We start from the raw sequence: 13,600 nt of genomic DNA on the forward strand, positions 1-13,600 counted from the left end.
AACAAGTCAAGGGTGGTTTACTGTTACATCCCTCGTCCATTAACTAGTGACAAGTCAAGGGTGGTCACGACATGTTTACTGTTACATCCCTCGTCCATTAACTAGTAACAAGTCAAGGGTGGTCACGACATGTTCTTGCCGCTAATGTTGGTCCATTTCTGGGGCGTTACGGAAAGTGCCGCAGTTAAATTTGAGCGATGTGCCGAGACATAAAACAAGTTTAATGATCATTTCAGGAACAACATTTTCTTTCAACTCTGGAAGGACTGAAACTAGAAAGTGCAGTAAAAGTTTTTATAAGGAGGAGTACACGCTGACCTACTGTACTTTGTACTATTTCAACCTTGCAAGACTCAGTCATATTACTGGACTACACACACGACTACTTTTCTCCATACTTGCTACAAAACTACATCATCTGACAATACTTGACACAAAACAACATCATCTGATGATACTTGATACAAAACTACAAACCCCGTTTCCATATGAGTTGGGAAATTGTGTTAGATGTAAATATAAACGGAATACAATGATTTGCAAATCCTTTTCAAGCCATATTCAGTTGAATATGCTACAAAGACAACATATTTGATGTTCAAACTGATAAACTTTATTTTTGTGCAAATAATCATTAACTTTATAATTTGATGCCAGCAACACGTGACAAAGAAGTTGGGAAAGGTGGCAATAAATACTGATAAAGTTGAGGAATGCTCATCAAACACTTATTTGGAACATCCCACGGGTGTGCAGGCTAATTGGGAACAGGTGGGTGCCATGATTGTGTATAAAAGTAGATTCCATGCTCAGTCATTCACAAACAAGGATGGGGCGAGGGTCACCACTTTGTCAACAAATGCCTGAGCAAATTGTTGAACAGTTTAAGAAAAACCTTTCTCAAGCAGCTATTGCAAGGAATTTAGGGATTTCAACATCTACGCTCCGTAATATCATCAAAGGGTTGAGAGAATCTGGAGAAATCACTGCACGTAAGCAGCTAAGTCCCGTGACCTCCCATCCCTCAGGCTGTACTGCATCAACAAGCCACATCAGTGTGTAAAGGATATCACCACATGGGCTCAGGAACACTTCAGAAACCCACTGTCAGTAACTACAGTCGGTCGCTACATCTGTAAGTGCAAGTCAAAACTCTCCTAAGCAAGGCGAAAACCGTTTATCAACAACACCCAGAAACGCCGTCGGCTTCGCTGGGCCTGAGCTCATCTAAGATGGACTGATACAAAGTGGAAAAGTGTTCTATGGTCTGACAATTCCACATTTCAACATTTTTTGGGAAACTGTGGACGTCGTGTCCTCCGGACCAAAGAGGAAAAGAACCATTCGGATTGTTATAGGCGCAAAGTGTAAAAGGCAGCATGTGTGATGGTATGGGGGTGTATTAGTGGCCAAGACATGGGTAACTTACACATCTGTGAAGGCACCATTAATGCTGAAAGGTACATACAGCTTTTGGAGCAACATATGTTGTTACCATGGACGCCCCTGCTTATTTCAGCAAGACAACGCCAAGCCACGTGTTACATCAACGTGGCTTCATAGTAAAAGAGTGCGGGTACTAGACTGGCCTGCCTGTAGTCCAGACCTGTCTCCCACTGACCAGCGGAAGGCCACTAGTGGGCGATGTACTGACCAGCGGAAGGCCACTAGTGGGCGATGTACTGACCAGCGGAAGGCCACTAGTGGGCGATGTACTGACCAGCAGAAGGCCACTAGTGGGCGATGTACTGATCAGCGGAAGGCCACTAGTGGGCGATGCACTGACCAGCGGAAGGCCACTAGTGGGCGATGTACTGACCAGCGGAAGGCCACTAGTGGACGATGTACTGACCAGAGGAAGGCCACTAGTGGGCGATGTACTGACCAGTGGAAGGCCACTAGTGGGCGATGTACTGACCAGCGGAAGGCCACTAGTGGGCGATGCACTGACCAGCGGAAGGCCACTAGTGGGCGATGTACTGACCAGTAGAAGGCCAGTAGAAGGCCACTAGTGGGCGATGTACTGACCAGCGGAAGGCCACTAGTGGGCGATGTACTGACCAGTGGAAGGCCACTAGTGGGCAATGTACTGACCAGTGGAAGGCCACTAGTGGGCGATGTACTGACCAGTGGAAGGCCACTAGTGGGCGATGTACTGACCAGCGGAAGGCCACTAGTGGGCGATGTACTGACCAGTGGAAGGCCACTAGTGGGCGATGTACTGACCAGTGGAAGGCCACTTTGTCCCCCAGCTTCCTCTCGTGGACGTTGCGGTCGAGGACGTTGTAGCAGATGTTGGTGGAGGCGCCCGCCATGCACTTGGTGAAGATTTCCCCTTTGGTGACATCAAAGTTGTAGTCCAGGAAGGGTCCCGTGTGTTTGCTCTTCCAGAAGAAGTCCTTGGCCACGTCGCCCCAGAACTCTGCGGGCAGAAGACGGGACCTTCAGGCGCCCTCTGGCTTCTTTTTTAAACATTCCTTTATTGGATTTTTGACTTACACAATTCATTTGTTTATTGACTCCAGTAAGTGCTGTCTAAAAACATAAGACAGTCATTTTTAAGCAAATCAGAACTAAAAAAAAAGCATCTACAAATCTCAAAAACTAGTTAAACATGAAATATTGTTCAAAGTTACCACTTATTCTCATGTTTATTTACCAGCTCTCTGAACTTGACAACTATTTATTCTGGCACTTAGGAATATTATCATATTTGAACTCATGATAATACATAATACATGATTTATTCTGGCAGTTATGAATATTATTTTAGATGTATGTGTGCTAGTTCTGGCTATTAGGCTGTTCCAGTTTTATTTATTTTTTACTATTTATTTTACTTGTTGGGGGCAGCTATTTGTGGTTTGTTTTTTAAATGCACTGTAGCACTTTGAGGTTGTTTGTTCAATGTAAAGTGTTTTTACAAATAAAATATATTATTATTATTATTATTATCATATTTGACATGATTTATTCTGGCAGTTATGAATATCATATTTGAACTCATGATAATACATAATCACTTAAAACAACTTTATACATGTTTAAGGAGGAAAGTTTTACTCTCATATTTTCACCAGTGATTATGACTTTATACACAATTATCATTTTATTACCAAAATAGTACACGTTTTTCTTGTTCCAATAATAGTATTGCTGTCTCTCGACTTTTAACAACTTTCTCCCCAGATAATATGCAATATTAGCACATTATGATGATGAAGTGACAGTACACAAACATTCTCATGGACTTTACAGCAGGGGTGTCAAAGTCATGTTAGCTCAGGAGGAAATATACTGTATCTGTGCACGCGGACTATCAAAACCATGGCATTAAAACTCAAAAATAAAGACAACTTCAGATTGTTTTCTTTGTCTTACTTTGGCCAAAAATAGAACAAACATTCTGAAAATATGACAATAAAAATATAGAAAAAAGTCAAGTTTAGATCCATGAAGGAAAGAAGAAAGTGAATGAATGTTTATAACTGAATACATTTACATATGTATAAAAATGTTTTCTTTTGTATTAGTTTTTTTAATGAATGAAGTAACGTTTATGACAACCTTTTTCCACAACACAATATAGAATGTGAGATATAACAGGATAATGTATACATTCATCATTTGTTTTCAAAACGCTTACAAAAAAGGACCCCCAAAATGTCTGTGGGACCCCATTTTTATGACTTGACGGGGTCATCTAATGCAGTGTTTTTCAACATTTTTTGAGCCAAGGCACATTTTTTGCGTTGAAAAAATGCGGAGGCACAAATCATTCAAAAACGAAACTCAGTTGACAGTAAAAAGTGGTTGTTGGATATGACTTTAAAGCATAACCAAGCATGCATCACTATAGCTCTTGTCTCAAAGTAGGTGTACTGTCACCACCTGTCACATCACACCCTGACTTGTTTTGACTTTTTTTGCTGTTTTCCTGTGTGTAGTGTTTTACTTCTTGTCTTTGCTCTCCTATTTTGGTGGCTTTTTCTCTTTTTTTGGTGTTTTCCTGTAGCAGTTTCATGTCTTCCTTTGAGCGATATTTCCCGCATCTACTTTGTTTTAGCAATCAAGAATATTTCAGTTGTTTTTATCCTTCTTTGTGGGGACATTGTTGATTGTCATGTCATGTTCGGATGTACATTTTGGATGCCATCTTTGCTCCACAGTAAGTCTTTGCTGTCGTCCAGCATTCTGCTTTCGTTTACTTTGTGGCCAGTTCAGTTTTAGTTCCGTTCTGCATAGCCTTCCCTAAGCTTCAATGCCTTTTCTTAGGGGTACTCACCTTTTGTTTATTTTTGGTTTAAGCATTAGACACCTTTTTACCTGCACACTGCCTCCCGCTGTTCCCCACAGCTACAAAGCAATTAGCTACCTGCTGCCACCTACTGATATGGAAGAGTATTACACGGTTACTCTGCCGACACTCAACAACAACACATCATTTGCAGACTATAATTACTGCTTTGCAAAAAATATTTTTAACCCATATAGGTGAAATTAGATCATCTCCCACGCACACACACAAACACACACACACACAGACACACGCATTCCTGAATGAGGTGTGTCTCTTCCAACACAAACGTCACCTGTCAGGTGTGCTAACAGTAGGGTCGTGTTTTCGAAACCGATTCTCCCGGTTGTTCAATAAGAAAAAAACCAATTCCATGGACTTGAATCCCTTTTTGAGAACCGGATCCCATTATCGAGGCCACTATAGTAAAGAAAAAGAGTTGGTTCTTATGCCCATTTGATTGTAGACTATTACTGACACCTTGTGGCGATATGAAAATACTACGCGTCAATATTTTGGGCACTTCCGGGTTGGCGACGAAAGGTAGACAAGTTGAGTTAGCTCTTACAAGCCTTGGAAAAGATAAGTCTGTAAGTAAACTGTTTAACTTGTTTATGTAACTCAATATTAAGGTGGAAAGTGGTTAAGTTTGATAGTAAGATGTTTATTGAAAAACTATTTTTGTGCACTGCTTCAATGGATGTTTTGAGGACTTAAAATGGCTGCAAGTCGTGTATTTCCACCATCGAAACAGTTTCAACACTCAGAAGTATTTGTTTGATGATAGTACTGTATATTTGTGTGAAGCTAATATTTACATACTGTGTATAGCATTTCAGTGTGTTAATTGAATCACATAGCTCAGGGGGGTCCAACTCAAATACAGAGTGGGCCAAAATGTAAAACTGAACAAAGCCATGGGCCAACGTTGAACAAATTAACCTTTTAATAGGGACCCAAACAAGTTTTGAATTGAATATTGAACAAGCAAGGCTTGTATAACTTTATAGTGACATGCAAAATCGAGTTTCAAATAATAATTTAGGTTTGGTGGTATATTGCAGCCCGGAAGAGTTAGGGCTGCATGGGATTCTGGGATTTGTTTTGTGTTGCATTTACGTGTGTGTGCGTGCTGAAGCCGCACATATTATGTAACTGGGCCAGCATTCGCTGGACCGGGTGAAAAGCGGACGTGACGATTTTTGGGAGGGGCACTGAAATTTGAGAGTCTCCCAGGAGGGTTGGCAAGTATGAGAATTAGCGGTGAACGCGGTGTTACCGCGGCACCGCCGCTGAATATAATCGGAGGGCCAGCTCTAGTGTTAATTTGATATCGCCTCAAGCGGCGGGCCAGCTCTAGTGTTAATTTGATATCGCCTCAAGGGCCAAGTGAAATTACACGGCGGGCCAAATTTGGCCCGCGGGCCAGAGTTGACACCCATGACATAGCTTATACATTTGTCATTGTGTGTATTTCAGTTTAAAATAAACAAATAAATAACAGTCCAGTGCAAGACAAAAGTAAAGATAGGAAAAGACAAAGCAAGATCAACAACAATAAAGAGCCTAAATGGATTAATCTGCTTTGGAACTCTATTAGACGTCTTGGATTGTTTGTTAGCTGTCTGCCTGTGTGTGTAGTTAGTATGTTCCAATAGCAGCAGAAGTGCACTTTTTGGAGAGCTGTATTATTTTCAGTTTTGTGCCCAAGGGACTGATTTTATTTAACACTATTATTATTTATACACCTATAGTGATCACAGAGACAGGTTGTTTTTGTGTTGCTGTATATATTTGTTTTTCTGAAAAATCACACTTAATATACTTTGGGTAACAACAGTCAATATTTTTTATTTTTTTAGGGGGGTAACAATCAATATTTATTTATTTATTTTATTTTAGTTTTTTCTTATAAAATAAAAGTGTGCTTTTGTTCAACCAAATATTGTGGTTTTTTCCATATACAACAACCTATCTGGACTCGATAAGAGAATCGATAAGGAATCAGTTCGATGAGAGGATTCGATAATGGGCTCGAACTCGATAATTTCTTATCAAACATCATCCCGACACCAGACTGTATCTCGTGGCACACTAGTGTGCCGCGGCACAGTGGTTGAAAAACACTGATCTAGTGGACACATTTAGAACAGCTGTTTCTTTCATTCAAAAATTTCAGGTTAATTTTTATACTTGGCCAACTCACGCCGCGGGCCGGATAAAAACTGTCGGCGGGCCTGATCCGGCCCTCGGCCCGTATGTTTGACACCCCTGCATTACAGATATTTATTTTTATCTTTAATACAGTGGGACTTGAACTTAATTATTGTACTATTCCTATGTGATAATACTTTAAAACCATACGACTTTTCCTTCCAAGAAAACAAGATAGTATAAATCAAACAAATGTGATTAGAAGACAAAAGAAGGTAGAACTGAACTTACTGTCAGGGTCCTCAACAGACTGCATGTACATGTCTTTGTACATGTCGAAGGTGGGGACGTGAGCGCCCCTCCGCATCTCCTCCGCCCCGTAAAACACATCTTCCTTCGGCACCTTGTCGGGAATCATGTCGGGAGGGCGAGCGGGGCTGCGGACGACAGGAGGACAGGAGGAGGACCAGGCTTCGAGCCGCTGGGCTCCTTCAGGTTTGGCGCGCTTACACCACCTTCCTTTGCGGCAGACTTGTTGACTTGTTCTGGGCTGGTTCGGCGAGGCGTGCCCCCTGTCCTAATGCTACCGGGTCCTGGAGCTCGGGAACGGCCACCGCGAAGGAGAATGTCGCGTTGTGGAGGACTAGCTAAACTAAGCTAAGCTAAGCTAAGCTAACTACAACAAGATGCATTCACGCGCCGATACGAGGTCCCGTCCTTCAGCCACTCCGGGTGCAAAAAAAACACTTTGGGATGACTAGTTGAGCTCTGGGTGCAGGTGCCGAGTGGAGAGGTGTTGGCGGAGTGCTCCGGGAGAGTCGTGGCGGTGACAAAGTCTACTTTTGTCCCCGTTATGGCACGCAGAAGTCACAATAATGTGAGGCAGTGAACTCGCCTTGGCCTCGACAGCAGCCAATCACGGCTACGGTGCCTTCAACGACGCTGGTAAAAGCTCCGATTGTTAAAAACTCTTCACACGTAAACTTGAAACATTCTCTCTACGGTGCCTTCAAAGACGCTGGTAAAAGCTCCGATTTTTTAAAAACTCTTCACACGAAAACTTGAAACATTCTCTCTCTCTCTATATATATATATATACAGTATATCTATCTGTCTCTGCCCTAAGATCGGTAGGTTGTGAGTTCAAACCCCGGCCGAGTCATACCAAAGACTATAAAAATGGGAGATCCCATTCCTAACCCATAGGGGTCAATATGACCTTTTGCAGCTATTACAGCTTCAGCTCTTCTGGGAAGGCTGTCCACAAGGTTGTGGAGTGTCTTTATATCTTCTGGGAATGCTGTCCACAATGTTGTGGAGTGTGTTTATATCTTTTGGGAAGGCTGTCCACAATGTTGTGGAGTGTGTTTATATCTTCTGGGAAGGCTGTCCACAAGGTTGCGGAGTGTGTTTATAGCACTTTTCCACCATTCTTTCCAAAAGTGCATTGGTGAGGTCACACACTGATGTTGGTGGAGAAGGCCTGGCTCTCAGTCTCCGTTCTAATTCATCCCAAAGGTGTTCAGGTCAGGACTCTGTGCAGGCCAGTCAAGTTCATCCACACCAGACTCTGTCATCCATGTCTTTTATGGACCTTGCTCTGTGCACTGGTGCACAGTCATGTTGGAAGAGGAAGGGGCCCGCTCCAAACTGTTCCCGCAAGGTTGGGAGAATGGAATTGTCCAAAATGTTTTGCTATCCTGGAACTAAGGGGCCAACTCCACATGCTTTACACCACTGCATCAGACATTTTGCATTGGACTTGGTAATGTATGGCTTAGATGCAGCTGCTCGGCCATGGAAACCCATGCTCTCTGCGTACTGTACGTGGGCTAATTGGAAGGTGACATGAAGTTTGGAGCTCTGTAGCAACTGACTGTGCAGAAAGTCTTTGCACTATGCTGACCTCTCTGGCAGTTTACCTGACCTACCACTTGGTGGCTGAGTTGCTGTTCCCAAACTCTTCACTTTTGGAATATTTAGGAGCGAGGAAATTTCACGACTGGATTTGTAGCACAGGTGGCATCCTATGACAGTTCGCCATATTTGCCAACCTGGGCCACGCCTACCTACACAGATATCCCCCGGTGCTATACTTTGCTAACATACACTGGCTTTGCTATTGACATGCTACTGCTTAGCATTAGCGATTTGACATGGCCATTTTAACACCTCCAAATGTGTTAATGAAAACGACGACTAAGCTGCACGTTACAATCGAACAGTATTAACACTTTTTAGGGAGCAACACAAACACCACAAACTCCATGTCATACCTGTAAATGAGACTCAGAAATGTGATCGTAAAAAGAAGATATAATAACTGGACAGCAGTTGTCAAAATCACCTCATTTTTAAATGTTGCACTAAAAAATAAGATGATCAAAAACAATTATTTATTAAACACACACAAAAGTACCGAAAATCGGTACCGTTGGGTCCTGGGAATTGGTTCAAATGTCCCTAAGGAAGATACAGTATTCATTGTATGTTTAAATGTTAAATTGGTACGAATGCAGCCGAGATAGGCTCCAGCACCCCAAAAGGGACAAGCGGTAGAAAATGGATGGATGGTTATTTTGCCCAAAAAACATTACTGAACTATTTTTCTCATGAATTGTTTTGGTTAAAAAAAAAACATGCATTACGTTAAATTGAAGTTTGATTAAAGAAATGATTTCACATAAATAAAAATGTGTTGAAGGCTGCAGGCGCAACTTTTATATTCTTCCAGCTGGAATGTAGCAAGTTCATTTCTGATGTGGGCCAATCAAAAAGCTGCAGGGGCGGGACTTGTCAAACAAGTTGGGTGACATGTCTTCGGTGGAATAGATCAACATCTACTGACACTTGTGTGTTAGGAGTCCTCCCAGGTTCTTCAGTTCCAGGGCTGTCTAAAATGAGGGGAACTGAAGTAGTTCTACAAAATAAGAGAGAGTGTCGTGGCCGACTTCCCAGGCTTTTCCCCTGGGAATGAATTCAAACTGAAGCCTTGGACATCTTTAATAATGACATCCACATTTTCTTTTGTCACAGCTTTAGTCCAAAATGGAATTATACATTTTTGTCCTCAAAATTCTACAGACAAATTAAAAAAACATTTTTTTTTTTTTAAATGTTTGCAAAGGTATGACAAAAAAACCCTAAGAAATCACATAAGTATCCACAGCCTTAATTTGCCATGTACTTTGTTGACTTATTTTATTTTTAATACATTTGTAAAAAAATAAAAATAAAAACAAATAAAAAACTTTTTTACATTGTCTTTATGGGTATTGTGTAGGGATGATACTCGAAACCGGTTTTCCCGGTTGTTTGATAAGAAAAGAACCGAGTCCTCGGACTCGAATCCCTTTTTGAGAACCGGTACCCGTTATCGAGACCACTATAGTAAAGGAAAAGAGTTGATTCTTTATTCGAATCCCGTCCCGACCAGAAATGCTCCGTGTGACATCACAATAAATGACGTCACGTAGCTCAGTCATTAGGCGCAGATAGCGAAAGCAGGAAAACAATGGACGGGAAAAAGCGCTCCAAGGTGTAATAAAGTTCAAAACAAAAGCTATAATCCATCGAATAACTTTACTGAGAGATTTGAGCAGGGTAAAACACATGACCAACACTTTTACGACCAACCGGAAACATAGCAACCAGGCTAGCAACGCACCTCCTTTACGGCAGCTGTCGCAACGTTCTTAAAGCAACCGCAGCACAAACAATTATATATACAACATATCTCCCTTTTTTAACTTTTGTTTTTCTTTCCTTGTAAACAAAACAAAATCACACTGTAGATGTGTTGTCGGTCTAATTATAAATAATGCAGACGAGGCGTGTCGGCTGAGTTCTTGACGTTTACTTTCACAGCGTGGCAACATGCAACACTTTTCGGGGCTACCGCGCATGCTCGTCACTCCCGTTGCATGCTGGGTAGTGTAGTTGTTATATTCTCTAGCTCATAACATTTATCCCCCATACAGAAATAATGTTAACTCAATAAAGTGTTTTTCTTTTTTTAGCTTTAACTTTTCATTTATTAGCATTGTAACCACATTTGCAAAGAACTTTTCTCTTCATAGAATGTTCTTTCAATAAAGAAATAAAGTGCAAAAATGTCAAAGCATCATAACAAACAGTTATGTTCCAATAGCAGCAGAAGTGCACTTTTTGGAGAGCTGTATTATTTTCAGTTTTGTGCCCAAGGGACTGATTTTATTTAACACTATATTATTATTTATACACCTATAGTGATCACTGTGACAGGTTGTTTTTGTGTTACTGTATATATTTGTTTCTCTGAAAAATCCCACTTAATATACTTTGGGTAACAACAGTCAATATTTATTTATTTTATTTTATTTTTTTAGGGGGGTAACAGTCAATATTTATTTATTTATTAGATTTTACTTTCTTCTATAATAAAAGTGAGCTTTTGTTAAACCAAATATTGTGTGTTTTTTTCCATATACAACAACCTATCTGGACTCGATAAGAGAATCGATAAGGAATCGGTTCGATAAGAGGATTCGATAATAGGCTCGAACTCGATAATTCCTTATCAAACATCATCCCTAGTATTGTGTGTAGAATTTTGAGGACAAAAATAAGTTTGTCATGTTAAGGCTGTAACATAAAAAAATGCACAGTAAATAACACATTCGTTGTGTTTGTCTTTTAACAGAGGGGTGTCCAAACTTTTTCCACTGAGGGCCACACACTGAAAAATGAAAGCATGCAGGGGCCATTTTGATATTTTTCATTTTTCAAACCAACACAACATACATTAATTTTGGTGAACAATTAAAAAAAAAAAAAAAAAAGGTCCAGGGGACCAAAAACTGCCTGTCACCAAAATTGAAAAATAAATCATATTTTTTGTTATCTAATGATAAACTTCAGATCCATCTGTTGCCATAGTGATTGTTTTAGTCCTTTTCTTTTTTACCCAAAACACAAAATATGCAATATTTCCCCCAAAACATTTTTCAAAATGGAATATTTGATTAATTGGAACCTTAAACAGGCAAATGATTCATCATAACATTGCTTTTGATTAATTATTATTTTGTGAACCATGATAGTATAAAACAAAATCAGCCTCAAGGTCTTGAGGATCCAAAAATAAGTCTTGTATAAAAATATATTTTACTTTCAAGGCTTCAATGTCTGGATCAGCTTTAGATCTATTAGTTGAGTTGAAGTTTTATTTTTTTTAATGACCGTTTTAAAGTAGAAAACTGCCTGCATTGTACAAAAGTGAAAAGCAGTGCAGTTGTCAGGTTGTGTAAATGCTAAATAAAAAGAGAATACAACAAATCCTTTTCAACTTATATTCAACTGAATAGACTGCAAAGACAAGATATTTCATGTTCACACTGAGAAACTCTGCAAATAATCATGAACTTAGAATTGAATGGCAGCAACACATTGCAAAAAAGGCATTTTTACCAGTGTGTTGCATGGCCTTTCCTTTTAACAACACTCAGTGAAGGTTTGGGAACTGAGGAGACACATTTTTGAAGTGGAATTCTTTCCCATTCTTGCTTGATGTACAGCTTAAGTTGTTCAACAGTCTCCCTTCTCATATTTTAGCCTTCACACATTTTCAATGTCTGGACTACAGGCAGGCCAGTCTAGTACCCGCACTCTTTCACTATGAAGCCACGCTGTTGTAACACCTGGCTTGGCATTGTCTTGCTGAAATAATCAGGAGCGTCCATGATAACAACAAAAACTGTATGTACCTTTCAGCATTAATGGTGCCTTCACAGATGTGTAAGTTACCCATGTCTTGGCCACTAATACACCCCCATACCATCACACATGCTGCCTTTTACACTTTCACCCTAGAACAGTCCCCATGCTTCTTTTCCTCTTTGCTCCACTTTGCATCAGTCCATCTTAGATGAGCTCGGGCCCAGCGACGCGTTTCTGGGTGTTGTTGATAAATGGCTTTGGCTTTGCATAGTAGAGTTTTAACTTGCACTTACAGATATAGCGACCAAATATAGTTACTGACAGTGGTTTTCTGAAGTCTTCCTGAGCCCATGTGGTGATATCCTTTACACACCGATGTGGCTTTTATGATGCAGTAGCGCCTGAGGGATCCAAGGTGTGTAATATCATGGCGTACGTGCAGTGATTTCTTCACATTCTCTGAACCTTTTGATGATATTACGGAGCGTAGATGGTGAAATCCCTAAATTCCTTGTTGACAAATGTTGTTGTTCAACAATTTGCTCAGGCATTTGTTGACAAAGTGGTGACCCTCGCCCCGTCCTTGTTTGTGAATGACTGAGCATTTCATGGAAGCTGCTTTAATACCCAATCATGGCACCCACCTGTTCCCAATTAGCCTGTTCACCTGGGGGATGTTCCAAATAAGTCTTTGATGAGCATTCCTCAACTTTCTCACTCTTTTTTGCCACTTGTGCCAGCTTTTTTGAACCATGTTGCAGGCATCAAATTCCAAATGAGCTAATATTTGCAAAGTTTCTCAGTGTGAACATGAAATATCTTGTCTTTGCAGTCTATTCAATTGAATATAAGTTGAAAAGGATTTGTTGTATTCTCTTTTTATTTACCATTTACACAACCTGACAACTTCACTGCTCTTGGGTTTGCTCTTTTATTCCATTTATGAGGTTTTTTAAATGTTAAAAAAAAGGAGCAGAGGGTCACACTTTGGACAGAATGAAGTCCAATTGTAAGGTTTCTTAAAAGAAGGGGAAATATTGCCTGAACACAAAAAGAAGAGTGAAGATTTGGAAACAGTCTGTTTTTAATGAGAAGGCAAAAGAACACGCAGGCACCGTCTGATTGTGTGCAACATTCACTGGGTTTTTTTTGTTTGTTTTTGTTTTTTAAAAAGGGCGTCAGAGGCGCGAGGCTGCTGCTCGTCTTTTGGTTTTTCGGCAGCGCTCTCCGCTTGGGAGGTGAACCTTTGCTGCCTTTTGAGCACCCCAATGACTAAAAGAAAGCCTCAGCAACCAGGGACGTGCTCGATGGAGGACAAGTCACAGCGGACATGCCTGAGCTGCAGTCCTAAATACCCTGACATTAATACAAAACACCTAAACACTGCTAGAACATTACACTGGAGGGGAGGAGGAGGTTCGCTTGATTAAGGCCATTTGACTGAGTTTGTTG

The 13,600-nt window shown here is 40.6% G+C and overlaps 1 protein-coding gene across 1 annotated transcript in view; it reads right to left on the bottom strand.

The window, feature by feature from the left end:
* Positions 1 to 7,442, bottom strand: part of acss2 (acyl-CoA synthetase short chain family member 2) — a 32,810-nt gene extending 25,368 nt beyond the window's left edge. The window contains exons 1-2 of the mRNA XM_062052464.1: positions 6,743 to 7,442; positions 2,227 to 2,422 (exon numbers count right to left, since the gene is read on the bottom strand). Coding sequence (XP_061908448.1) covers positions 2,227 to 2,422; positions 6,743 to 6,869 — 323 coding nt within the window. The 5' untranslated portion in view covers positions 6,870 to 7,442. The remainder of the gene's footprint in view (positions 1 to 2,226; positions 2,423 to 6,742) is intronic.
* Positions 7,443 to 13,600: the final 6,158 nt, after the last annotated feature.

The sequence above is a fragment of the Entelurus aequoreus genome, linkage group LG07 (genome assembly GCF_033978785.1).
Source record: "Entelurus aequoreus isolate RoL-2023_Sb linkage group LG07, RoL_Eaeq_v1.1, whole genome shotgun sequence".
Lineage (NCBI taxonomy): Eukaryota > Metazoa > Chordata > Actinopteri > Syngnathiformes > Syngnathidae > Entelurus > Entelurus aequoreus.